Source organism: Erpetoichthys calabaricus, chromosome 11 (assembly GCF_900747795.2).
Source record: "Erpetoichthys calabaricus chromosome 11, fErpCal1.3, whole genome shotgun sequence".
Classification (NCBI taxonomy): domain Eukaryota; kingdom Metazoa; phylum Chordata; class Cladistia; order Polypteriformes; family Polypteridae; genus Erpetoichthys; species Erpetoichthys calabaricus.
The window spans coordinates 144,649,670-144,674,454 of record NC_041404.2 but is presented as its reverse complement, the minus strand read 5'-3'; the positions used below and the strand labels follow the sequence as shown (position 1 = coordinate 144,674,454).

The 24,785-nt window shown below is 43.8% G+C and overlaps 1 protein-coding gene across 4 annotated transcripts in view; it reads right to left on the bottom strand.

The window, feature by feature from the left end:
* Positions 1-24,785, bottom strand: part of trrap (transformation/transcription domain-associated protein) — a 227,557-nt gene that overhangs the window by 58,995 nt on the left and 143,777 nt on the right. For all 4 annotated transcript variants that reach the window (XM_051933670.1, XM_051933671.1, XM_051933672.1 and 1 more), the window contains 5 exons: positions 19,639-19,852; positions 19,366-19,491; positions 18,667-18,813; positions 6,634-6,833; positions 5,247-5,368 (listed from right to left, as the gene is read on the bottom strand). In XM_051933670.1, coding sequence (XP_051789630.1) covers positions 5,247-5,368; positions 6,634-6,833; positions 18,667-18,813; positions 19,366-19,491; positions 19,639-19,852 — 809 coding nt within the window. The remainder of the gene's footprint in view (positions 1-5,246; positions 5,369-6,633; positions 6,834-18,666; positions 18,814-19,365; positions 19,492-19,638; positions 19,853-24,785) is intronic.

Below are 24,785 nucleotides of genomic sequence, written 5' to 3'. Positions count from 1 at the left end.
TTAAGGGAAAAGAAGTTAATTAGCAGTGAAAACTGGCCACTGATTAGGAAAAGGGTTAGAAGGAAACCAGCAGCAACTGCGGCCCACCAGGCCCAGAGTTCGACACCCCTGCTTTATACAAATGATATGACCGACTTTAAAGGAGTGCAAAGGCAATGTCAAGCTAAACAGCCTGAGACACGCACGCAGTTTCATGCTATTTCTTCCTTATTTATAATGAAAGCTGGACCCACAGCACTCACCGTGAACGGACAAGCAAACAGGACATGTATGTATTGTTACCTCAGGGTTAAAAATGTAATACACAAAGCAGAATGTGTGGCTTTAGATAAAAGCGTCTGCTAAGCAAAGTCAATGTAAATGTACCTCAGAATAAGGAAAGACAGGTCTTCTGAAATCGACACCTTTGACGATTCATAGTGGATGAAGTTGGTATGTTTTAAGCCTTTCACTATCACCATTTTAAAGTACAAGAACAGTGGAAATTCATTTTTTTTTAAAAAATACTTCACTTTAGAACGCGATTTCCCATGGCAAATTAACGTATGCCATGATTGCGAAATACCTTCAACTTGTAACTACAGTGATCCCTCGCTATATTACGCTTCGACTTTCACGGCTTTACTCTATCACGATTTTTTCTCATACATGCTTACGGCACCACACATGCGCTTTCTGAGAACTTTTATCTAAGCCCCACGATGGCTCCTAAACGTGCTGCTTTTTCTAAGCCTTCTGACAATGAAACTAAGCGCCAGAGGAAGATGCTTACCATCCAGGAGAAGGTGAAACTCTTGGATATGATCAAAGATGGCAATACCCTACAAAAGCCTCCTCATGCATATGAAAAGACAGCGCCAGCAACTGCCTAAAAAGATGTTCTTCAGCCGCGCACCCAGACACCCACTGCCTACTCCTAGTACTCCTTCAGCGGAAGAAGACAACGACGCACCTGCTGAAGATACTGCACCACCTGAAGACTCTCCTACTGAGCTCGTGCCTTCATAGGTTAGTGGTTGTGTGTAAGAACTGTGTGTGTGTGTGTGTGTGTAATTAAAAGGACAGTACAATAATAATAATATGATATTTGTAACGTCTAATATGTCTTATTTTGTCTAAGTATATTGGGTAATACGAGTGTAATGGTGACTAAAGAGTGTTATTTCATGTCTAGAGGGCTCTAATAATGTTAAAAAACGTATTTAGAAGGTCGTAAACAGGTTTTCTATACTCTGTGAAAATATTCGATTTATAAATAAAGAATCCTACTTCGCGAAAATTCATTTATCGCGGTAGAGTCTGGAACGGATTAACCGTTATAAACGAGGGTTCACTGTACTGAACTTCTCCTTTAAAAAGACACCACTCAGAGTTTATTCTCTTAACAGGACACACATTTCCACTGTTAATGTTTTATGATCCATTTGGGGGCTCCACACAAGAAGCAGTTTTATTGTTTTAGCATCACGTGAAGCCAACTCACATTCTGCATTAAAGATAGACCCCCCCCAAACCCCCCCACTTCACAATATTCTTATATGTATTTCTTTCCATGTATTTAAAAATTGAAGTTAAGCAAAATGACACCTTTTATTGTCTAACTAAAAAGATGACAATATGCAAGCTTTCAAGGCAACTCAGGCCCCTTCTTCAGGCAAGACTGAAAGATTATTTTTTTTGGGTACAGATTTAAACATATTATTAGGTTTGCCTCTGTATGAATATGCTACAGTTGTAAACAGCGGAAAATGGCAATAAACAAAGGACCCAAAACACAAGCGCGCTATTTAAAAACCAAAAGCAGATACACATGCGTTTCCGGCACATTCTTGACAAGGACAGGAGAAAGGCATGTCTGCCAAACCTTGCACTTCCTGCCCAACGACATTTACTCGCGCCAGTCCGGACCACCGATCTCAACAGCCCACGCGGCCTTACTATACCATTAGTAGAGAGCTGCAATTAGAAGCCCTCAGATGCAAACAACTTGAGAGCAAGACGCAATGGCATGAACTCGGTGGACCTGGCATTTGGCTTTTCATCATAGTGTAGAGTTGGCTACTATAAATGGCTATAATTCAAGCACTGACAGGTTATTTTTAATCATTTGGGAGTGCTTCAGAGAGTGCACTTAAAATTGTTTATTTCAGAGAGGCTCAAAAACACTGGCATACATGTGTCCTTGAAACAAAGGGGTGTAACTGACAAATCCAATTGTCACTATGGGTTCCCCGTTCTGCAGCTCTGTGCCATGCCTACCTGCAGCAAAACATCACATCTGTGGCAGTTCATTTGTGTGGGGCATGTGCGTATAATGTGAAAAATCTGCTGGTCCGTCTGTCCTCATGAAACACCTCGGCTCCCAGTTCACAAATGTCTGTCTGTCTCCCTCCTTTCCTTCCTTCCTTCCCTGTCCGTCTGCATGAATCAACTCTGCTCTCATTGCACCAGTCTGTCTCTGTCCATCCGTCCATATGAATGTGGCATAAAGTGGCGCCAAGTCAGCTTTCGTACGTTTCTACATAAATTACGTTGCCTTTATTTTGTACTTTTGTGGACGTGAAGGTGAACATCATGTCACTCACTTGCTTTTATTTCAAGGAGCTGCTGTGACTTTAGGGTCATGAAAGATGCCATGCAGCAGATGACGAGAACTACTGGTGCATTCTGGGACACTAAGGGACAGTAAGGAATTAATAAATAAACAGTATCAAATAAAGAATGGCATTAGAAAATTAAATAAATAAATGCACATCTAACGTCATACCTTTCTTGTGTGGTAATACTCGGTCATTCTACCCCACCCAAGCCCGTCTCTGCCCCATCCCATGACATGTTTCATCACGCTGGGCTGCAGATCACATATACAGTTAGGTCCATAAATATTTGGATAGAGACAACTTTTTTCTAATTTTGGTTCTGTATATTACCACAATGAATTTTAAATGAAACAACTCTGATACAGTTGAAGTGCAGACTTTCAGCTTTAATTCAGTGGGGTGAACAAAATGATTGCATAAAAATGTGAGGCAACTAAAGCATTTTTTGAACACAATCCCTTCATTTCAGGGGCTCAAAAGTAATTGGACAATTGACTCAAAGGCTATTTCATGGGCAGGTGTGTTCAAGTCCGTCGTTATGTCCTTATCAATTAAGCAGATAAAAGGCCTGGAGTTGATTTGAGGTGTGGCGCTTGCATGTGGAAGATTTTGCTGTGAACAGACAACATGCGGTCAAAGGAGCTCTCCATGCAGGTGACAGAAGCCATCCTTAAGCTGTGAAAACAGAAAAAACCCATCCGAGAAATTGCTACAATATTACGAGTGGCAAAATCTACAGTTTAGTACATCCTGAGAAAGAAAGCAAGCACTGGTGAACTCAGCAACGCAAAAAGACCTGGACGTCCACGGAAGACAACAGTGGTGGATGATCGCTGAATCATTTCCATGGTCAAGAGAAACTCCTTCACAACAGCCAACCAAGTGAACAACACTCTCCAGGGGTAGGCGTATCGATATCCAAGTCTACCATAAAGAGAAGACTGCATGAAATACAGAGGGTGCACTGCAAGGTGCAAGCCACTCATAAGCCTCAAGAATATAAAGGCTAGATTGGACTTTGCTAAAGAACATCTAAAAAAGCCAGCACAGTTCTGGAAAAACATTCTTTGGACAGATGAAACCAAGATCAACCTCTACCAGAATGATGGCAAGAAAAAAGTATGGAGAAGGCGTGGAACAACTCATTATCCAAAGCATAGCACATCATCTGTAAAACACGGTGGAGGGAGGCAGTGTGATGGCTTGGGCGTGCATGGCTGCCAGTGGCACTGGGACACTAGTGTTTATCGATGATGTGACACAGGACAGAAGCAGCTGAATGAATTCTGAGGTGTTCAGAGACATACTGTCTGCTCAAATCCAGCTAAATACAGCAGTCAAATTGTTTCATGATACAGATGGACAATGAGCCAAAACATACAGCCAAAGCAACCCAGCAGTTTATTAAAGCAAAGAAGTGGAAAATTCTTGAATGGCCAAGTCAGTCACCTGATCTTAACCCAACTGAGCAGGCATTTCACTTGTTGAAGACTAAACTTCAGACAGAAAGGCCCACAAACAAACAGCAACTGAAAGCCGCTGCAGTAAAGGCCTGGCAGAGCATTAAAAAGGAGGAAACCCAACATCTGGTGATGTCCAGGAGTTCAAGACTTCAGGCTGTCATTGCCAGCAAAGGGTTTTCAACCAAGTATTAGAAATGAACATTTTATTTCCAGTTATTTCATTTGTCCAATTACTTTTGAGCCCCTGAAATGAAGGGATTGTGTTCAAAAAAATGCTTTAGTTGCCTCACATTTTATGCAATCGTTTTGTTCACCCCACTGAATTAAAGCTGAAAGTCTGCACTTCAACTGCATCTCAGTTGTTTCATTTAAAATTCATTGTGATCATGTACAGAACCAAAATTAGAAAAAAGTGGTCTCTGTCCAAATATTTATGGACCTAACTGTATATACACACTGCCCGTATCAGCAGCTTTGCACAAAACGTGACGTTACTTTTCAGATCTTGGGCAATTACCACACCCAATTCACAAATGCTGACCATCTCCACTCTGGGAAGTTTAATTACATCCCTCCCCGAGGAGATAACTGGCCGGAATGCAGAGAATGAGCAAAAGCGTCACAATTGTTACAACAACATTCAATTGGGATCCCCCAGCAGAGCCCAACATGGAATCAACGCTGAATGACTCTTTAACACAAAGCCAAAGAATGAAACTCTCATTTCTGTCGGGACTGGTGTCTCTTGCTGCTGTTGAGGCGACACCGTATGCGGAACAATGTGAACCGGCTCCGTTACTGGAGCTAATTGCTCCCTGCTGGACTTAACGTTCTCTTTCACCAAAACTCTCTCGATAATAAACACCAATTTCATGAAACAACCACCAAACAGTTTCTGAGCTACTCTCCCTATCTCTCGGACGCTTGTAATAGTCTGGCTATTCTTTGCGGAGGGGGTTAAGGGGTGAGGGTCAGAGATCTACCAATACGGTGGGCCCGTATACTCCATTCACCTGAGCCCGTCCACTGCTTCCAAGAGCAGCAGCACCTCCCCCTCCCGTCCCGGCCCCTGTGACTTATTACCAGATGAAGCTCCTGCTATCTCCTCATAAGTGAAAGACAAATGGCACAAGTGCTGGGATGAAGCAATATAATGTGCTTCTTGATTAATTGCTGTAATTACCTGTAGACGTAGTTAACGAGGTCTAAGTACTGGGCATTTAATTCAAGGTCTTCGGGAAAGCGCTTCTCAATGCAGCTCATCATTTTCACCAGAAGAATGGACTTCTCCCTTAGATTCGGCATCTGCGTACAGAAGGGGACATGATGGATTCTCTGTGATCACCTATTGCACTGTAAGAAGGTTGACCCAATTCAGGACCCTGCCCTACACGTTGGATTCAGTTCAAGGTCGGCAGCTGAGGGTCAACAATGCCTGTCAGAGCCCAAGAGGTGTCATTAATAACGAATTTAACTACACGACTGTGGCTTCAGTCATGGATATGAAAGAACAGAGTGAGGCATCCTGCGTGGTGAGGAGTGACAGGGATGTACACCTCCGTGCAAAAGTTTGGACACCCCCTGGCGGCCAAAGTTACTTATTTGGTTGACATTAATAAATATAAACTCGACAGAAACCTTATTCAAACAATGGCCTTTTTTTTTTTTTTTTTTACGGAAACGTTAATACATAATTATGATTAATTCGATGAACTAAAAAGTAAAAAACATTTTAAAAAGTAAAGCAGAAGTTTGGCGCCCTGCCAATTCAGCACATTAGAACAATCTGGACATTAAGCCCAGCAATGCTTGCCAGTCCGATCCACTTAATGCTTCCAAAGTAACATCAAGAGCTGAGTAGCGTCACCTTTGGCAAAAATCTCCGCTTTTTGTAGCCAGCTACGAGACTCTGGATTCTTGCCTTGGACACATTCTCCATTCTTCTTTGCCGTTCGTTTCCACCAGTGGGATACGCTTGGGCTGTCCTGCATGCACAGTGTGTTTAAAATCTACCCACAGAGACGTTTAAGCATGGGGTGGTGTGAATACGTGGAAGAATGGATTCCACTAAATGTCAACAAATCTTCGAGGAGAACGTCAGACAGTCAATGAGGAAACCGAAGAGGACAAGAAGGATGGCTTCAACAACAAGACAACGATCCAAAACATACTTTGAAATCTGCTAGGAAGCACCTCAGGAAACACAAGGTGAAGGTTTTGTGGTGGGGGGGACCTTACAGACCCCACACTTGATATCGTTTTAAAGCCTTCCTCTACTCTGTAGGCATCAGTTGGGTTAATTTTCAGATCCTCAGTCAATTGCAAAGTGCTGTCCAGTGCTTGAAGGGTCAAAGAATTATAAGGCCACTCAGCTCACAGTTCCTAATAATTCTTAACGAGACTAACGTCTAAATATAAAGGTGCCCAAACTTTTGCAAAGGCCACATTTAGTCTCATTTTATTTATCTTCATTACATCACCAGACAAATCACAAGCTTCACGTCAATCCTCTGAAGCAGCAACCCCTCATAAAGCCAGCAGCGCACCACTAAGACCCGTACGGCACATACCTGATTGGCTGCCATGGGAGAGTTATTTTTCACCCACTCCTCCACGATCTTGACGACGGCCCGAAGGATCTTAGGGTCAGGTGATTTTTCAATGAGTGAAGTGAGGATGACTTGAATAAAGTTCTTTCTCATGTCGGGGCTCATCACCGAAAGTCTCGTTTTCACCAGATCCAGGCTGAGCATGACAAGCTCACTTGTCACTGTGAACACAAAAATGAGGACAAAAAAAAGAGGGTTGTCAACCTAGTTACCGTATATACTTGCGTATAAGTCGGGCCTTGAAACCCGAAAAAATCGGTCATAAAAATCAGACCCCGACTTAAACGCCCGTTCAAAAATACACTTCGATTTTTTTTTTTTTTTACATCTTCTTGCCTCCTCCAATCTCTCATCAGTTTCTCAGACACATCGAATTTTGTTGCAGCAGCGCAGTTACCAATTTCTTTAGGCACTTCAATGACTTTTCATTTAAAACCAGGTTCATATTTTCTTCTGATTGTAGATAAGGGATGCTCTTACAATAAAGGTACAGGAGGGTGTGAAATACAGTTACGTCCATAAATATTTGGACAGAGACAACATTTTTCTAATTTTGGTTCTGTACATTACCACAATGAATTTTAAATGAAACAAATCAGATGCAGTTGAAGTGCAGACTTTCAGCTTTAATTCAGTGGGGTGAACAAAACGATTGCATAAAAATGTGAGGCAACTACCACTTCAACTGCATCGGAGTTGTTTCATTTAAAATTCATTGTGGTAATGTACAGAACCAAAATTAGAAACAAGTTGTCTCTGTCCAAATATTTATGGACCTAACTGTAGTGCTGGGAGGTATACCGGTTCATACCGAAAACCATTTTTTATTTTTGTTATGATATGGATTTTTCTTGTACTGCAATACCGGTTTAAATAGCCTAAATGATGTTTGGAACGTGGCGCAGTGGTAAACTGTTTAAGGGGGGACCTTTTTCACTGCTACACCGCTAAACACTCATTCAACGGAGTACATGTGTTAGTGGAGGTATTGAGTGGTGAAAATTGACAGAGAACATTCCGAAGCTGAAGCAGACGATAAAGTTGAACGTGATGACACAGAAGAACTTTTGCCGAAAAAAGGAGCTGAGTCTGTTGTCTGGAGATATTGGTTTTAAAAGGTCGGATGTGGACCAAACAACTATTTACTGCAAATGTTGTCGAGCTAAAGTTGTCGCCGGAAGTGGTAACGCGAGCAATTTGCTGCACCACCTTAGCCACAAACATGCTTTGGAGTACCAAGAATCTATGGAACTGAGATTGGCACCCTCCACGTCCTCAGGTAAAACTGAAAAAGCGAGAGGACACTGCAGGACTGCCTACAACAAAAACAGCAAGTGGTGGATCGAGATAACCAACGCCATTACAATCCAGATAGCTAACGTGTCAGTGGACAGAGATTGTTAACATTAACAGAAAGTGTAGTTGGTTTACAAAAATATTTACTCTTTATTCCTTTTCTAAGACATGTTCAGTGCAATAACACTTTTGACAAGCACCTCTTGATATTTTGCTAAGTCTAAATGCCTCTTTGGATGGTTGAAAATATGTTGTCGAAATTATAGTTTAAGTTGTTTGCAAAATTTGTTCAATAAAAAGGTTCTATACAGTGGTGTGAAAAACTATTTGCCCCCTTCCTGATTTCTTATTCTTTTGCATGTTTGTCACACAAAATGTTTCTGATCATCAAACACATTTAACCATTAGTCAAATATAACACAAGTAAACACAAAATGCAGTTTTTAAATGATGGTTTTTATTATTTAGGGAGAAAAAAAATCCAAACCTACATGGCCCTGTGTGAAAAAGTAATTGCCCCCTTGTTAAAAAAATAACCTAACTGTGGTGTATCACACCTGAGTTCAATTTCCGTAGCCACCCCCAGGGCCTGATTACTGCCACACCTGTTTCAATCAAGAAATCACTTAAATAGGAGCTGCCTGACACAGAGAAGTAGACCAAAAGCACCTCAAAAGCTAGACATCATGCCAAGATCCAAAGAAATTCAGGAATAAATGAGAACAGAAGTAATTGAGATCTATCAGTCTGGTAAAGGTTATAAAGCCATTTCTAAAGCTTTGGGACTCCAGCGAACCACAGTGAGAGCCATTACCCACAAATGGCAAAAACATGGAACAGTGGTGAACCTTCCCAGGAGTGGCCGGCCGACCAAAATTACCCCAAGAGCGCAGAGACGACTCATCCGAGAGGTCACAAAAGACCCCAGGACAACGTCTAAAGAACTGCAGGCCTCACTTGCCTCAATTAAGGTCAGTGTTCACGACTCCACCATAAGAAAGAGACTGGGCAAAAACGGCCTGCATGGCAGATTTCCAAGATGCAAACCACTGTTAAGCAAAAAGAACATTAGGGCTCGTCTCAATTTTGCTAAGAAACATCTCAATGATTGCCAAGACTTTTGGGAAAATACCTTGTGGACTGATGAGACAAAAGTTGAACTTTTTGGAAGGCAAATGTCCCGTTACATCTGGCGTAAAAGGAACACAGCATTTCAGAAAAAGAACATCATACCAACAGTAAAATATGGTGGTGGTAGTGTGATGGTCTGGGGTTGTTTTGCTGCTTCAGGACCTGGAAGGCTTGCTGTGATAGATGGAACCATGAATTCTACTGTCTACCAAAAAATCCTGAAGGAGAATGTCTGGCCATCTGTTCGTCAACTCAAGCTGAAGCGATCTTGGGTGCTGCAACAGGACAATGACCCAAAACACACCAGCAAATCCACCTCTGAATGGCTGAAGAAAAACAAAATGAAGACTTTGGAGTGGCCTAGTCAAAGTCCTGACCTGAATCCAATTGAGATGCTATGGCATGACCTTAAAAAGGCGGTTCATGCTAGAAAACCCTCAAATAAAGCTGAATTACAACAATTTTGCAAAGATGAGTGGGCCAAAATTCCTCCAGAGCGCTGTAAAAGACTCATTGCAAGTTATCGCAAACGCTTGATTGCAGTTATTGCTGCTAAGGGTGGCCCAACCAGTTATTAGGTTCAGGGGGCAATTACTTTTTCACACAGGGCCATGTAGGTTTGGATTTTTTTTTCTCCCTAAATAATAAAAACCACCATTTACAAACTGCATTTTGTGTTTACTTGTGTTATATTTGACTAATGGTTAAATGTGTTTGATGATCAGAAACATTTTGTGTGACAAACATGCAAAAGAATAAGAAATCAGGAAGGGGGCAAATGGTTTTTCACACCACTGTATTTTGACAGCAACTGTCATGCAATGGGATTCCTTCTCTTCATTAGTGCCACCCCCTTGAAAACTATCACTTTATGGGGCCATGCCAACCTGTATTAACTCTTTGAGGGCTGAATATTTTTTTCCAAAAAACTCAGTTTTCTGAAAAGCACACAAAGCAATGGTTTCACACATAAATCGACATGAAAAATCTGTTGCTATGTGCCGTGGCTGCTGTTGGTGCATGTTTGGCGTTTCAGGCAGCAGTGGCTGTGCAGGACTGCCCTTAATGGCCAGCAAGAACGCATGGTAAGCCGTCGGCCTGGCTGTCTTCACACAGCAGGTGGGCGGTAGTGGCAGTCGCAGCGAGACGCAATATGGTTTGTACTTCTTGTCATCATAAGTGGTGGTCCTCCTAGGCCAACGCTGCTGTAGGCATATCAACTACACAGATATGTTCAGCACCACGATCAGCTGGGGACTGATCAGCCGATGCCTCACTTTCATTTTTGATCTCCATCTCCAGAAAATTTGCATCAAATTGCAAGTCCAACAAGTCAGAGTCTGGTTCAGTGATAAATATGTAAAACTTCCATGGAGTATTTTAATTTGTACATTCGCTTTAGTCTCAGATGTCGATGCCATTTTAGAGGTTGTTTGCTCTTCGCTACTGATGCACGCACAGGAAATCGAGGTTAAATCAGCAAAGCTACTTAACTTTCCTTCTTGTAAAGAGAGTCAAACTAAAATGTAAGGGAGATTTTGGTCACAGTTAACACCCGATTACTGCCCTCTCCCCGTGAATTTCGACAAAAGTCAACATCAGCCCTGAAAGAGTTAAGTTGTTTGCAAAATTTGTTCAATTCTATATTTTGACTGCAACTGTCATGCAATGTGATTCCTTCTCTTCATTAGTGCCACCCCCTTGAAAGCTATCACTTTATGCGGCCATGCAAACCTGTATTAATACAAAAACATTTTTGTACAATGTACAATTCTCATGACAGTGGAATTATTATTCATGCAACAAACTCTTTTCTGCTTGGTTGAGTGATGGAGCCCTGCCAAGGATCGGCATACCAGTACATGTTCTTCTTGCCTTACGCACAGTTCCGGTGGAATAATAATGGTAATGCATGTGACGGCAATGTATAGGACATGTATGGCAAACAGAGGAATGCAAAGGAGAGTATCAGAGATGGAACTGTGAAGGGAAAGAAAGAATTGAAGACTAAAAACAAGATGGAAGGGAGTGGTAGAGAAGGACACACAGGAGACTAGGTTTTGAAGAAGGAGATGGCAGGAAATAAGAGTGCAATGGACGAGCGAGATATAACTCTAAGGGAAACACTATTGGGTAAGAAGATGATGATGACGACCTCCATCGCCCAGTAGGTGACATATTAAGATTCAGATAGAGTGATATTTAGACAGACAAACCAAACTTTGTTTGTCCCAAGAGGGAAATTTGACTCGCATACAAGGTTCAATTTAGTCTCGCCAGTCCAGCTAACTAACCTTGCATGCCTTTGCACTGTGAGTGGAAACCCACACATACATGGGGGAGAAAAAAAAAAAAAAAGGACAAACAAAATGTCAAAATGGCAGCTGTGGAAACCAGTGGAGAACTGAAACGTGAGTATATATACGGTACCTTAAACTGTGTTTGGTCCGTCCAGATCACTTTGTTGCAGATGTAATGGTGTTCATGGGGAAACATTACTCTTGCCCTAATGTTCCTACTGGTTTCCACTGGCACGTCGTCCATGTAGATCTAACTTGTGCAACCTCTTTCTAATGGCAGACTCCTGCACCTTAACATCAACGGTGATTAAGAGTTAACTGGAGGTCCCATAATGAAATTCTGGGCTTTTTGGAGACTTCTGCTATCAGGCGAAACTTGCTAACAAGTCAGCAGTTGTTTGAAATTTTCTCTACTTATAGATGGATCTTCCAGACAGTGGAATGGTCGATTCCCAATTGTTTGGTGATCTTTTGAAATCTCTTCCCTGACTCAGACATGTATAACCTTCTTTGTGAAGGCCTCAGAGAGCTTATTCGATCTCGGCATGGCGAGATCACACACTTCAACAACAACAAGCAAATCGAAGGAAATGTCTGAGGTTTAAATGAGAGGGCAGGATCAGACGAGACCCCCTCTAAGGATGTTCTAATCATTCGATTGCCGATTCTAATTGGATGTATTTGAGGTAGTAATAAATGTGATTGGCTGACTGAAGCACCTTCTTTAGTTATACCCCATTTCTCGGTTTGAGTAGACAGAATTTTTTTCAAAAACACAAGAACACAAACAACTGAAAAGCAGAAACTCTGAAAGACAGGCTTGTCAGCATGGAAGGAATAACAAAAAATAACAACACTTGTACAACTTGGGAACCAAAAACTGAATTAATAAGAAATCATTCACAATGGAGCAGATATACCAAAGATATTCTGAAAGATTCAAGAATGCAAAGGTTTTGAATGAAATTGTAACAAGCTACGAATAGCATCAAAAGTAAGCATTTATTTGTAACACTACGTAGTACCAATAAACATGTAAAAATTAGCTTAAAACAGCTTTATTGAGTTTTGTGTTTTCTGTTGTTTTTGTGTGTACAATCTGAGTTTACTTGAGGGAGGGAGTGATGGGTGCTACAGCTAGCTATAACTCAAGGGGATAAAGGGCAACATGGGAAAAGAAGGTGGAATGCCAAGCAAAATAAAAGTAAAGAACTATTTAACAATAATAAGGTCAGTGTGGGGCACAGACATGGGCAACAAGTCAAAAAATCTAAATGAAAATGTAGAGGTGGGCTTTGGGTATCTCACCGAGAGACTGAAAAAAATGTACATTAGAAGAAGGGTGGGAGATGGAACAGTAGAGCAGCAACATTGAGCATTTGGTTAAGAGAAATAAGGGGGAAATGGCAGAGTCTGGGAAAAGTCAAAAGCAAGAGAGCGGCTCATGTAGCAGGTGTCTGTGTGCGTGTGTGTGTGTGTGTGTGTGTGTGGAGAGGAGGAGGACTGACAAAGATGGAGGCAACCCAAGGCAGCCGACCGCTAGTCAAATGATACAACAGCCGGTAAGATTGTGTGAGCTCCAGGTAGCATTATCACAATAGCACATTAACCATTTTCCACGCACATCAAGGTGGTGAAGCTCACCAACCATTAAGTCTATTATAAAAGGGAGCGGGGTGGGGGGGTTAGGAGAGTTTGATTGGATGTCCCTGTCAGTTTATAAAGGTCGTTTCTATTCGGCTTCCCTGGGGAACTCCAAGTATGGCAAGGCCGCAGCATTCTATTTCTTGAACAGACAGCGGTAGGGATTTCTCATTACCATTATTTCAATGCTTGACAGCACACTGGCTGCCGGGCACCAAAATCATTCGACAAGGCTTGAATTGTCAGGTGCTTTTAATTGGCCGACTCAATAGACTAGAGATTTCACTAATGACTAATTTCCATCGTCACCCCTTTCTCCCAGAGATACTAAACACCAAGATGGTTTATACTTGATAAGCGTCCTTCTCTGTGTTAGCTGGATTACGCACTTCATGGACCCCAGCTGTTTGCTAGCATTGCACAGGTAAGACCTGTAGCTCCGCACGAGGCACATTTGAGCTCACGGTCACTCTTTTATCTTATTTAACCTTGGTCTACCAGTTTGGACTCTTCAAACAGATTTGTAGCAAACATCTGCAAGTCACTGATTAATTCTACTCAAATACAAAAGTGGTATTCAACCTCACTTGTTTGTTTGTGTTTGTGCAGAGGAGCTGGGACATCATATCTGGAGATGTCCGATTGCTCAGAAATCACACGGGGGTCTCTGAAGTCAGCTGGATGAAGGTTTATGGCAGTGAGACCAAAGTGGAGCTCTTTGGCCATCAGACGAACCCCACGTTATGCTGCACATTATCACAAAAACATCATCCTCCACCATGAAGCATGATGGTGGCAGCATTAGGCTGTGGGGATGCTTCTCTGCAGCAGGCCATAGAAGACCTGTGAAGGTAAAAGGAATGCAGGGAAACCCTGGAGTCTGCAAGAAACCGGTGTCTTGGGAGAATATTTGTTTTAGAGCATGACAACGAGCCCAAGGGCAAAGCCAAAAACACATAAAAATGGCTTCAAATACAACAAGTTCAGTGTCCTGGAGTGGCTGAGTCAGAGTCCAGATCTCAATCCAATGGAGAATTGGTGGCTGGACTTGAAACAGGCTGTTCACTTACAATCTCCATGAGACCTGACAGAGATTGAGCAGTTTATAAAAGAGCAGAAATAGCAGTGATGAGATATGCAAAGCTGATGAAGAGAGACCTGAGCACACAGACTGTACACCAGTCCTTATGGACACACATTCTCTGTAACCCTAACCTAACCCTCACAGGTGGTGCAGTGGTAGTGCTGCTGCTTTGCAGTAAGGAGATTGTGGGTTCGATTCCTGGGTCCTCCCTGTGTGGAGAGTGCTTTGAGTGGTGAGAAAAGTGCTATATAAATGTGAAGAATTATTAATATTATTATTATTATGGCTGCTATCTGCTAAATATGGACTTGAAGGGGTGAACTCTTATGAGCTTATCAGCCATCTTGTGTTTTGTGTTTGTAATAAATTTAGGCCACGCTTCAGAGATCTGACATTAAAGAGTCTCTTTCTGTTGTTCCGTTTCAAAAAGTCAAATTAAATCCACTGTGTCTCAATGTCAAATGTGAAAACATCCAAGGGGGTGAACACTTTTTATGGGCGCTGCAGAAACATGGCCACTGCTTCCTCTTCTCCCCAAGGAGTCTGAAAGAGGTTTGTTTTCATGTGGCTCTTCAAGGAGTCATTTGAAGTCTTAGCTCCAGTATTGGCTGCAAGCCTCTTGATGGTTGTCTTCGTTTAATGCCTTTGTACTAAAAGGATGATAGAAACACGAGCCAACTTATTTATTTTTAATCCCTCACCTAACTAAAGGGCACTAGGCAGCCACTGAAAAGGGACCAACCTTACAGCAATCGACAGTGGGGCCGTCGTGAACTGGGAGTTGAAACCACCAGCGTGCCCCTAGTTAAATGTCCCAATGTCCAAAAACACTTCCAATTGGGGGGGGTCTGGTTAAATGCTTTGAAAACCTTTCTTACATTAAACTTTTATTTATTTATTTTCCAAATTGCACAAAAGGCATACAATACCTTCTATAAAGGCAATTCCAAAAGTTCTGACAGAGAATCCAAAGTGAGGTCAAAAGAACAAAGCAGAGGGTCAAAAAAATCCAATAAAATCAAAAACACACTCAGCACGGCGAAAACGCTCACCAACTCCGGAGCGCATTCACAATGAACCTCCAGGAACTGTGGGGGACCACCCCCAACCACCAGATTTATAGGGCAGCCTTCACCCAAAAACACATGGAACATAACACAAAAACAACAACAACATTCATTTCTAGAGCACATTGTCATACAATGATGTCGCTCAAAGTGCTTTACAGGATGAAGAAAGACAAAAAAGACAATACATAAAAATAAAATTAGGCAATATTAATTAACATAGAGTAAAAGTAAGGTCCGAAGGCCAGGGAGGACAGAAGAAAAAAAAATAAAAAAACATCTGCAGGGGTTCAAAGGCCACGAGACCACCCAGCCCCCTCTAGGCATTCTACCTAACATCAATGACCTCAATCAGTCCTCATGGTATTCAGGGGCAAAGAAAACGCAGCGGATAATTAACAAAAGTAATGGCACGTGAAAGCTACGAAGGGTTAAAAGCCGAACAAAGCTGTTTTGCTATAGTAGGTGGTTATTTATACGGGCGCCTGTCATAAGACAGAGTGAAGTACATTGACCTAGGGTAATTTCCTAACATTAGGAGCGCGTCTATTAGGACACGTACACAGAAAAAGAAACAGAGGGTTGATTTTCTGCAAGATGAAATGCTCAGATATTATGCTGTTTAATAAGTAATGGGAATGGAGGGAGGGAGGGAGGAAGGTAAGAAAATATAAAAATAAGCTGTCTGAAAGGCAAGATGCTCTTCTGCTTTGCAAAGCTTGAATCCATGTACTCATCTGCGACTGAACGACTCCCATCTTCCACGTTCATCTCCCTCCACGGGCAGCATCAATAAATGGCTGAACAAGATAACAAAAAGGACATAAAACAAGACTCTGAACTCCAGGGGCAGAGCCGAGCTCCAGTATACTAATTTACAAGTCCTATAATGGGACAAATTAGGGACAGTTTCCTTCATTTAGTACTTTTGCTGCATTTAACACTTTTCCCCCATCAGTCCCTAGAAACAAGCTCAACAGAGGCCATGTTATATAGGATGTGGTGGCCGGCCGGAACATGAAAGGACCGGGGGAGAGTGAATTTTTAAGAATGTTTCTCCCCAGACTGACAGAGGGCAGCCCCCTTGGCTTGCAGCGAAGCCACAGGTCATCACTAGGGGTTGTCCCAGCTACCCACCCCGACACAGACAGACACGAGAGGCACACTTATAAAAGCACACGGATTTTACTTTTCTTCACCTCGTGGGAAACGCCTTCCTCGTTTCCCACAGGCACAACACAGTTCAAAGCACTTAACTCTTTCAGGGCTGATGTCGACTTTTGTCAAAAGGAGTTGACGATGGTAATCAACTGTAAAGTGTGACAAGTACCAACCGTTATGTTTTAGTTGGACTCTCGTTGTTAGAAGGAAAGTCTGCTTCATTGGTTTGATCGAGATTTCCTGTACTCGTGTGAGTAGTGAGGTGCAAACAAGAGCAAAAATGGCACTGACATAATGGCGAGATATCAAAGCGAATGCGTAAAGCAAAATACTCCATGGACGAAGTTTTGCCTATTATCTCTGAACTGGACTATGACTTGCTGGACTCCGATTTTGATACAAGTGATCGAAAATGAATGCGAGGTTCCAGCTTCAGCTGACTTGTCCCCAGCTAATCGTGGTGCTGACACGCCTATGGCAGTGTTCGCCAGGAGGACTGCCACTTAACAATGATAACAGGTAGAAACCAGATCACAATGCACTGTGTCCGTGACCGCTGCTGCAGCCGCCCCAACCTCATGAAGACAGCCTGGCAGCAAGCCTGCCGCCCATTCTTGTGAAACTGGAAGCCACAGCATGCAGCAACAGACGTTTTATGTTGATTTCTGTGTGAAACCATTGCTTTTCAGAAACTGTTTTTTGGAAAAAATATTCAGCCCTGAAAGAGTTAAGACACAATGCACAAAACCTTTTTTCTTCTCCTTCTCTTTTCATTCTCCTCCACTCTTCCTCTGCAAGCTTTGTCTCCCTCCTCCCGACTCTGGCTCACCAAGTACTGTCCGCTGGCCCCATACATAAGGCACCCAGAAGTGCTTCAGGTGCTTGTTGCCCCATTTCCGGCAGCACTTCCAGGTGTGGCGGAAGAAGTGCCCACACGGGCTCAGGAACAGCTGCAACGCCCCCTGGCAGCACCTCCGGGTCCCAATAGGGATGTAGAGAACTCCATCTTCCATGAAGCCCTGACCAGGTTTGCTCCCCCGATCCTGCCAGCGAAGTGGTGTCCCGGCCCATCTGTGACAGAGCATAGAAGCTCAACCCTGTTCGGGCCAGGGGGTGCCTAGACATTTGCAGGGCCCGGGTGTGATGGAAGTGTGGCCGGAAGAGGCTGGTTGGGCAAAAGGGGCCAGTCCCCACCACTCATGGGCCAAAGTTGAGAAGAAAAGGACAAAGCTTGAGGAGGAGTGGCGGTGGATGTGTTGTGTCTTGGTGCTGGTTTACTGTGTGCCGAGTGCAAAACCCGTCTCCTGCCCGTCTGTATCGGGGTTAGGGCGGCCGTACTCGCCCGGGCTTTCACAATGTGCTAATCAACATGTAATATGTTGCCAATTTTGTGACCACAATAAAATGGACCAGCAACATCGGTCAAGGAAAAAAAAAAAAAAAAACTCATAATGAAAAACAATTTCTTCCTTCATTAAAAATAAAATGGCAACGTGCTACAAAAAGCCCACTCTCTGAACGCAGAGCCAGGAAATACCAAAAGCGAATCTGATTGCAGCTAATTCCCATTGCGAAATGCTTTACTCGGACATCCAAGTGTGGTTCCTCACCCTTCCCGAAAACAAAACGCAAAAAGGCAGAGTTTGAGCCAAAAAAGCAGAGAGAGTAAACAGAGCCCATGACAAAAGCGGCGGCCAGAGCCGACAGGCCTGGAAGGAGGGCGTGACAACCACTTTTGCGGATGCAATCCCAGCTATCCAAGGGCAGGAGAACAACACTGGACGACTTGAAAAACCTTCTACAGCCCCTGAAATACATGGCTATGATTATAAGCAAAGATAAAACCACTAACACGAGTGCACAGAAACTCTGTAACCTCGCTGGCGCTTGATTACTGCTGTGCAAGAGTTTGCCCATCTGTTTGCTCTCTCGCCTGCAAGCTCGCAGTGCCCCTTAAGTGACTTTTACGCAGCACTACCTACCACGACCCCCCCAAGAAACCTCTGCGGTGCATTTACAATACAATTCAATTTATTTTTGTATTGCCCAAAATCACACAATAAGAACCGCAACGGTTCTTTTGACAGCCCCCCCAAGCCTTGACTCTCTTAAGAAGATAAGGATAAACTCCCCAAAAAAAGGGGAAAAAAATAATGGAAAAAACCTTGAGAAAGGCAGTTCAAATAGAGACCCCTTTCCAGGTAGGTTGGGGCGTGCAGTGGGTGTCCAAAAAAAAAAAAAAGGGGGGGGGGGGGAGTACAATACATAGAACAGAATGAACACAAGTAATCCTCAAATTTGACAACTTTACCTGTGCTGGCTTCAGCCGCTCCGGGTGTGGTCTGCGTGTTCAGGTGGTCCCGTACCATCTTCTGTAAGGAGCGCATAAACACCGAGATGAGCCTGTCGATGTAACTCGGGTTGTTGCTGCACGCAGATTTGAGGATCATCAGGGTGCCTGCGAGGACACAAAGCATGTTAAGATCTCGTCTCTGGCTGCCCATTACCCAAAGGGATTTACAGCTTCATGTAATTTTAAGAGTGGTTTGCCACTCTGGCTTTCTAAAGATTTAGATAATGGGCCCAGCAGCAGCGTAGCGCATCCTGACACCTGACAAATGGACAATTCCCTTTGAGAAACCGAACGTGTCGGCACTGATGAGAGCATCAAACTGCTAAGGAGAGTTTGCTGTCTGAAGAACATGGCCTTGTAATCTCTCGGGGAGATTCACACCAAGCATTGAAATAAGCAGAGAAATGCTGGAAACGGTCGAAACTGCTTTACACAGAAAAAGACTTTGGGGAGGACGACGACTGCACCTCTGCAATTAGAAAATGATGCAAGATGTTTGCTGCGGGTGCCAGTGGCGTAAGCTAATGACTTGGGTTCAGTCCCTGACATGATTTGGGACAGCTCAGCTATTACCTAAACAAATAAGCTTGATGGCCAGAATGCTGCCCTGTAGACTGTCACATTTCTTTGGTTCTTATGTAACGGGTGAGCTCTTACCAAACAGCTGGGATGGGTTGGCATTGGTGGCCTTCTCATAATTGGTCAGTCCCTCATAAATCACCTTCCCCACAGCAGCATACAAGCACTCGAGCTCCTCATACTTGGATGCCACATTGGAGGTACCTACAAGTAAAGGAATCAATTAGAAGTGGGTCACCACAAAAAAAACAAAAATGTCCTCCCAGCTGTCCCAACATCTCACGGACAAGGTCAGACTGTATTAATCCTTGGGATTAATAAAGTATCTATCTATCTATCTTAAAGACTTACTGGGTTCTGTGGGGAAGATACTCATGAGCCGAGACAGCAAAGTATGGACCGCCCGTAAAACTTTGGTGTTCCCACAAGACATGCAGGCTGCAATCCCCCTCTGCAGAGGTTTGAAGTGAGCCAGAATGGCGGTAGAGGGGAGGACTGTCAACAGGAAGCTCAGGACTTCCAGACCCGTGCAGATGTTGGCGAAGTTGGTCTGGTTCTGCTGCTCCTGTAGTAATGGGGGGGGGTTAAAATAATTAAAAAGTTAAAAGAGCAGTATAAGGACAGACATGTAAATGAACAATAATCCAGTGGGACGTCCCAGAGTCCCCTTTTCAAGTGTAAACTGGCATGGACCTTAATGCTGGGAGAGACACCTGAAATACCGTGAGCCAAGGAGTGTAAAGCTGGCAGAGACAAATGCAAACCGAGTGATGGCAGTCATTAAAGTAAAAGGCGGCTCTACAAAGTATTCAGTCAGGGGGCCGATCATTTTGCCAAACCTGTTATTGTACGTTTTTATTTATTTTTTGTTGGTTTTCAGAACTGTTACTTGTATGTTGTAAGATATTTGAATGGGTTTTGATGACAGACGGTAAGATAAAAGAAGCAACAACTTCAAAGGGGCTCCATGATTTCCTATACGCACTGTAACTACACAAACAGAGCATCGGTTCCCACTTTGCAGTTGGTGTTGCTGGATGAGCAGTGTCGTACATGGCTGGGGGTCAGACCCGGCCGGGACGCCTGGAAGGACTGGGTCGTGGCATATTTGTCTTCCGGGCCACGAGGGGGCAACCACCCTGGAGTAGAAGAGGCCCAGGGAAGGGGACCGCCAGAGGGCGCCCAGAGCCTCATGGAGCCTGGGACTTATTTACTTCCGCCACAACCATGGAGGACGATCCTTCCAGGGTCACCCGGAGTGCTTCCGGGTGCTCTCCTGACGCTTCCGCCACACCAGGACGTGACGTCATGTACAGCAGCTGGAGCTCATCCGGGTGAGGATAAGAGGGGCCGCCTCCCTCCAATCAACGAGCTGGAGTCGGGAGCAGGAGCAGGACGAAGCTCCTGGAGAGAGAGTGCAGGTGGCCCAGGGACAAGGAGATAGAAGGCCCAGGAGAAGGGAGACTGGGACTAGAGGCACTGTGTTGTTGTGCGGGACTGTGTGTTGTGTTAACTGGAAGCAAATAATGAAGCAGTTTGATAAAGATGTGGTCTCCGACTGGTGGTGTCCGGGCAAATATCACAGCAGGTTAGAAAACTACTGACCACAAGGCTCTTGTGTATTAAAGCTACAAACTCAAAATGTCAAATTTGGGTCACAATCAAGTACTGCCCTTCCAAACAGAGATATGACAGCTCTAGCTGTGGATGTAGAGGAGGAGGAGGAGGGAGGACTTGAATGAAAGAACATAGGGTCCAGCAGGTATTCACCTATGGACTCGCACTCCTCGCCTGCTTGCATTTCAAATGCACACTTTGATAGCCACCCATAACCCCCCCCCCACCTATCTAAACCAGCATTGATTTTTGTTTCCCTTTATGTCAACACTCAATTTATAATCCTTGTGTAGAGACACTTTCTTCTTTCAGGTCGACCAGCAGGACTCGTGCACCTAAGCTCTTTACTATCTGGATTTAGCTTTTTGAAAAGATCGATGTCAGTTGTGTGTGTGAAAAGCAGGAATAGAGGGAAAAGCTCGAAGAAAAGAGTGGGATTACATCGAGGGGTCAGGACGCAGCCCATTACCTATTATCTAGAGTAACCGCTGGATGGGAATTTCTTAACTATGTCATTGGAAGCTGTTGTCGATATACTGAAGATGCAGAATGTCTTCAGGCCCCTTCGCTTTTTCACATTTTGTTATGCTGCTGCCTTGTGCTAAAATCACTTCAATACTTCCCCCCCCCCCCCCCTCCCGTCAAATGCCACCCAATGCCCCGGAATGAAAAAAGCAAAAACAGGATTTTCAATATTCAATATTTTTGCTCTTAAAAATAAAAAAAGCAAAATATATCATGCTGACACTTTATTTTGACACTTAAAATTTGTCCTAGGTGCGTTCCATTCTATGGATCATCATTCAGTGTGTTTACCTGCACACACACACACACACACACATAACTGCAGCAAAAAGGAGAAGCTCCATCCATTCATCCCATGCACCTTCCAAACCTGCTTTCTCCTCAGTAGGGTGGTGGGGAAGCTGCAGCCTCATCCCAGCATGCATAGGGCTCAAGTCGGGAACAATCCCTGGACTGGGTGAATTCTCATGCACGCACACACACACACACACGATCAAGTTAAGGTGAACAACCCAGTTAACTCTTTTAGGGCGGATGTCGACTTTTGTCGACAGGAGGGGTTGAAGGCGAATGTCGACAAAAGTCGACATCCAGGGATAGGGGGCGACAATCAGCTGTTAATGGCGACAAATCTCACTGTCACGTCACAGGCATTCCCTCTGTGCTTGGAGGAATGCTAGACTCGTTGACTCGGCAACTAAACCTTGCGTGTGCGTGAGTTGCGAAATGTAAACAATGGCAAGATGGCATCGACATGTGAAAAGGGAGCGAAGCAAGTGCAGAAAAGAAAACACTCGGCAGACGATGTTTTGCGCATTATCGCGGAGTCGGACTCTTGATTTTTCAGAATCGGATTTTATTGGCAGTGATCAGGAGATCGAGCAAGAGAGTGAGAAGCAGGCATCAGCTGATCAGACACCAGCCGATGCCGCGCCAGCGGATCTGCTGCCAGTTGAGTGCTTTTGCGCAGCCGATGCATCTACGGCAAGGTTCGCATGGGATAAATGCACAGACATTGATTCGTTGAGAGCCGATCTGGCTACCAGAGTTTACAAGACGGCATGGCTTGCTGTTGGACACGACAGATCACCAGCTGCTGTACTTCAGGCTGCTCTCTCCTGATGCTGCTTTTCAGCTACTGTCAGACGAGACAAACAGGTAGGCAGAGATTTTTTTGAATCGCGGGCTGCGTTTGCATCACATTCTCGTTTTTCAAAGTGGAAACCCACAACGAAAGACGAGATGAAGTGCGCTGTGGCATTACAAATAGAGATGGGACAGAACTGGTGATATAACTTCAGGGAGCATTGGTCCAAACGTGTTTTGTCCCCTGGTGGCTTAGGTACGTGCTGCTGCAAAGTTTTATTCACTTCTGTAATAAACAGAAGCAAATCCCCATGGGGTGAGCCAGGCTATAATGCCATACATAAAGTTTCAGAAGATGAAAAGAGGTGACAATACGGTTTTCATGCAGGCAGAAAACTTGGTGGCAGTGGCATGGCACGATGGCAAATGGGTGACTTGTCTCTCTACAGTACACACTAACAATATATGTGAGAAAGTGCAGCAACAGAAAATTGAAAAATAGGCACCAAAGCAACACGTATTGTAAGGAGTGCAATGTGGCAATGACTGAAATTGGCTGCTTTGAGCGAAATCAGACTTTGCTGTGTAAAATGAATGTGATATGTATGTGAAATCATAGAGAATTCAGGCTCATACAACATGCAAGACAGTAACATTTGTCAAAAGTAAATATTTTTTGTTGATTTGATATGTTAAACAATTGCTTTGTGTTCTTTTTTAAAAAATGTTAGTTTTTGGAAAAATATTCAGCCCTGGGAGAAAAGAAACAAAAAAAAAATTAGCCCTAAAAGAGTTAAGGTAGAAGCCTGGTCTCTTAAAAATCCGCATTGACATGCACAATAATCCTCTGGAGTTCCGTTTTGTCAAAATGCTTCAACGTCATTAAACTGCACAACGTCGTCGTCATTGTTAGCCACTGTGACTCCGACAATAAGCAGGACTCCAGTGGTCACTTTCTTGTGTTTTATGAATAGGTTCAGTCAAACTGACGCTTTATTTACAGATTTCCATTACCCGATTGCATGCAACAAACTCTTTTCCGCTTGGTTGTGTGATGGAGCCCTTCCAAGGATCGGCATACCAGTAAGTGTTCTTCTTGCCTTACGCCCAGTGCTGCTGGAACAATAATAGTAATGCATGTGACTGCGATGTGCTGGACATGTGTGGCGACCAGAGGGAGTGCAAAGGAGAGTATCAGAGATGGAACTGTGAGGGGAAAGAAGGAATTGAAGACTAAAAACAAGATGGAAGGGTGTGGTAGAGAAGGATACACAGGAGACTGGGTTGAAGATGGCAGGAAATAGAGCGTAATGGACGAGAGAGATATACCTCTCCGCTCTGGACACTCCGGGTAAGGATAAGATAAGAAGAAGATGATGATCACCATCTACCATTAGGTGACATATTAAGTTTAAGATAAGAGTGATATATAGACAGACAGAATGAACTTTGTTTGTCCCAAAGGGAAATTTGACTTTTCAAAAGAATCCAAGAAATATTACAGTGATACTCCGCCTATCGCGGAAGTTATGCTCCAGACCCATCAGCGATAGGTGAAAATCCGCGAAATAGATTTTTTTTTTTTATAGTTTAAGCCTTAAAATACCCCTCCCACACGCTTTAAACACATGTAAACTTATTAAAACACACTTTGTAAACACATATGATATGTGGATGTCGGGCTAAGGATACGAGTAACATCTATTATAAAACGTTTTAACGTCACGCAAGACAAGGCAGTGAGACAGAAGGACAGCTGCTGTACAGGCTTTTAAATGATTGACGCGCAGAGCGACAAGCATCTTGGCAGAAGTCCACTTCTCCTTAGCGTGCATTTAGCTCCCCAATTTCACAACACGAAGTGGCAGGAGCGTAGTGTGCCACCGGGGAGTGGGGGGATAGGGGGTTTGGGTGAAGCGATTGAGATCATCTCGGACAGACACTTTGACGACACGCCCTACTTACAAACAATTTAAAACAAGTTCACGGACATCTAACCTAGCAGTTGTTGGAATGCTTTTGGCAGACAAACTCCAGGCGCTCCCAGCTCTTTAAACAACGACAAGCAGAACACGCAGCTCACCAGCAGAGACCCAGCAGATGATCCGAGCACCTCTCCTTAGCGTGCGTTCAGCCCTCCTCCTCCTCCTCCTTCAGAACACACAGAGCGACAAGCAGAACAGGCATCTTGGTAGAAGCAGCACAAAGCCAGTAGCTGATCTGTCCACTTCTGCTTTGCGTGCGTTCAGCTCCCCCCCTTCACAAAGCGA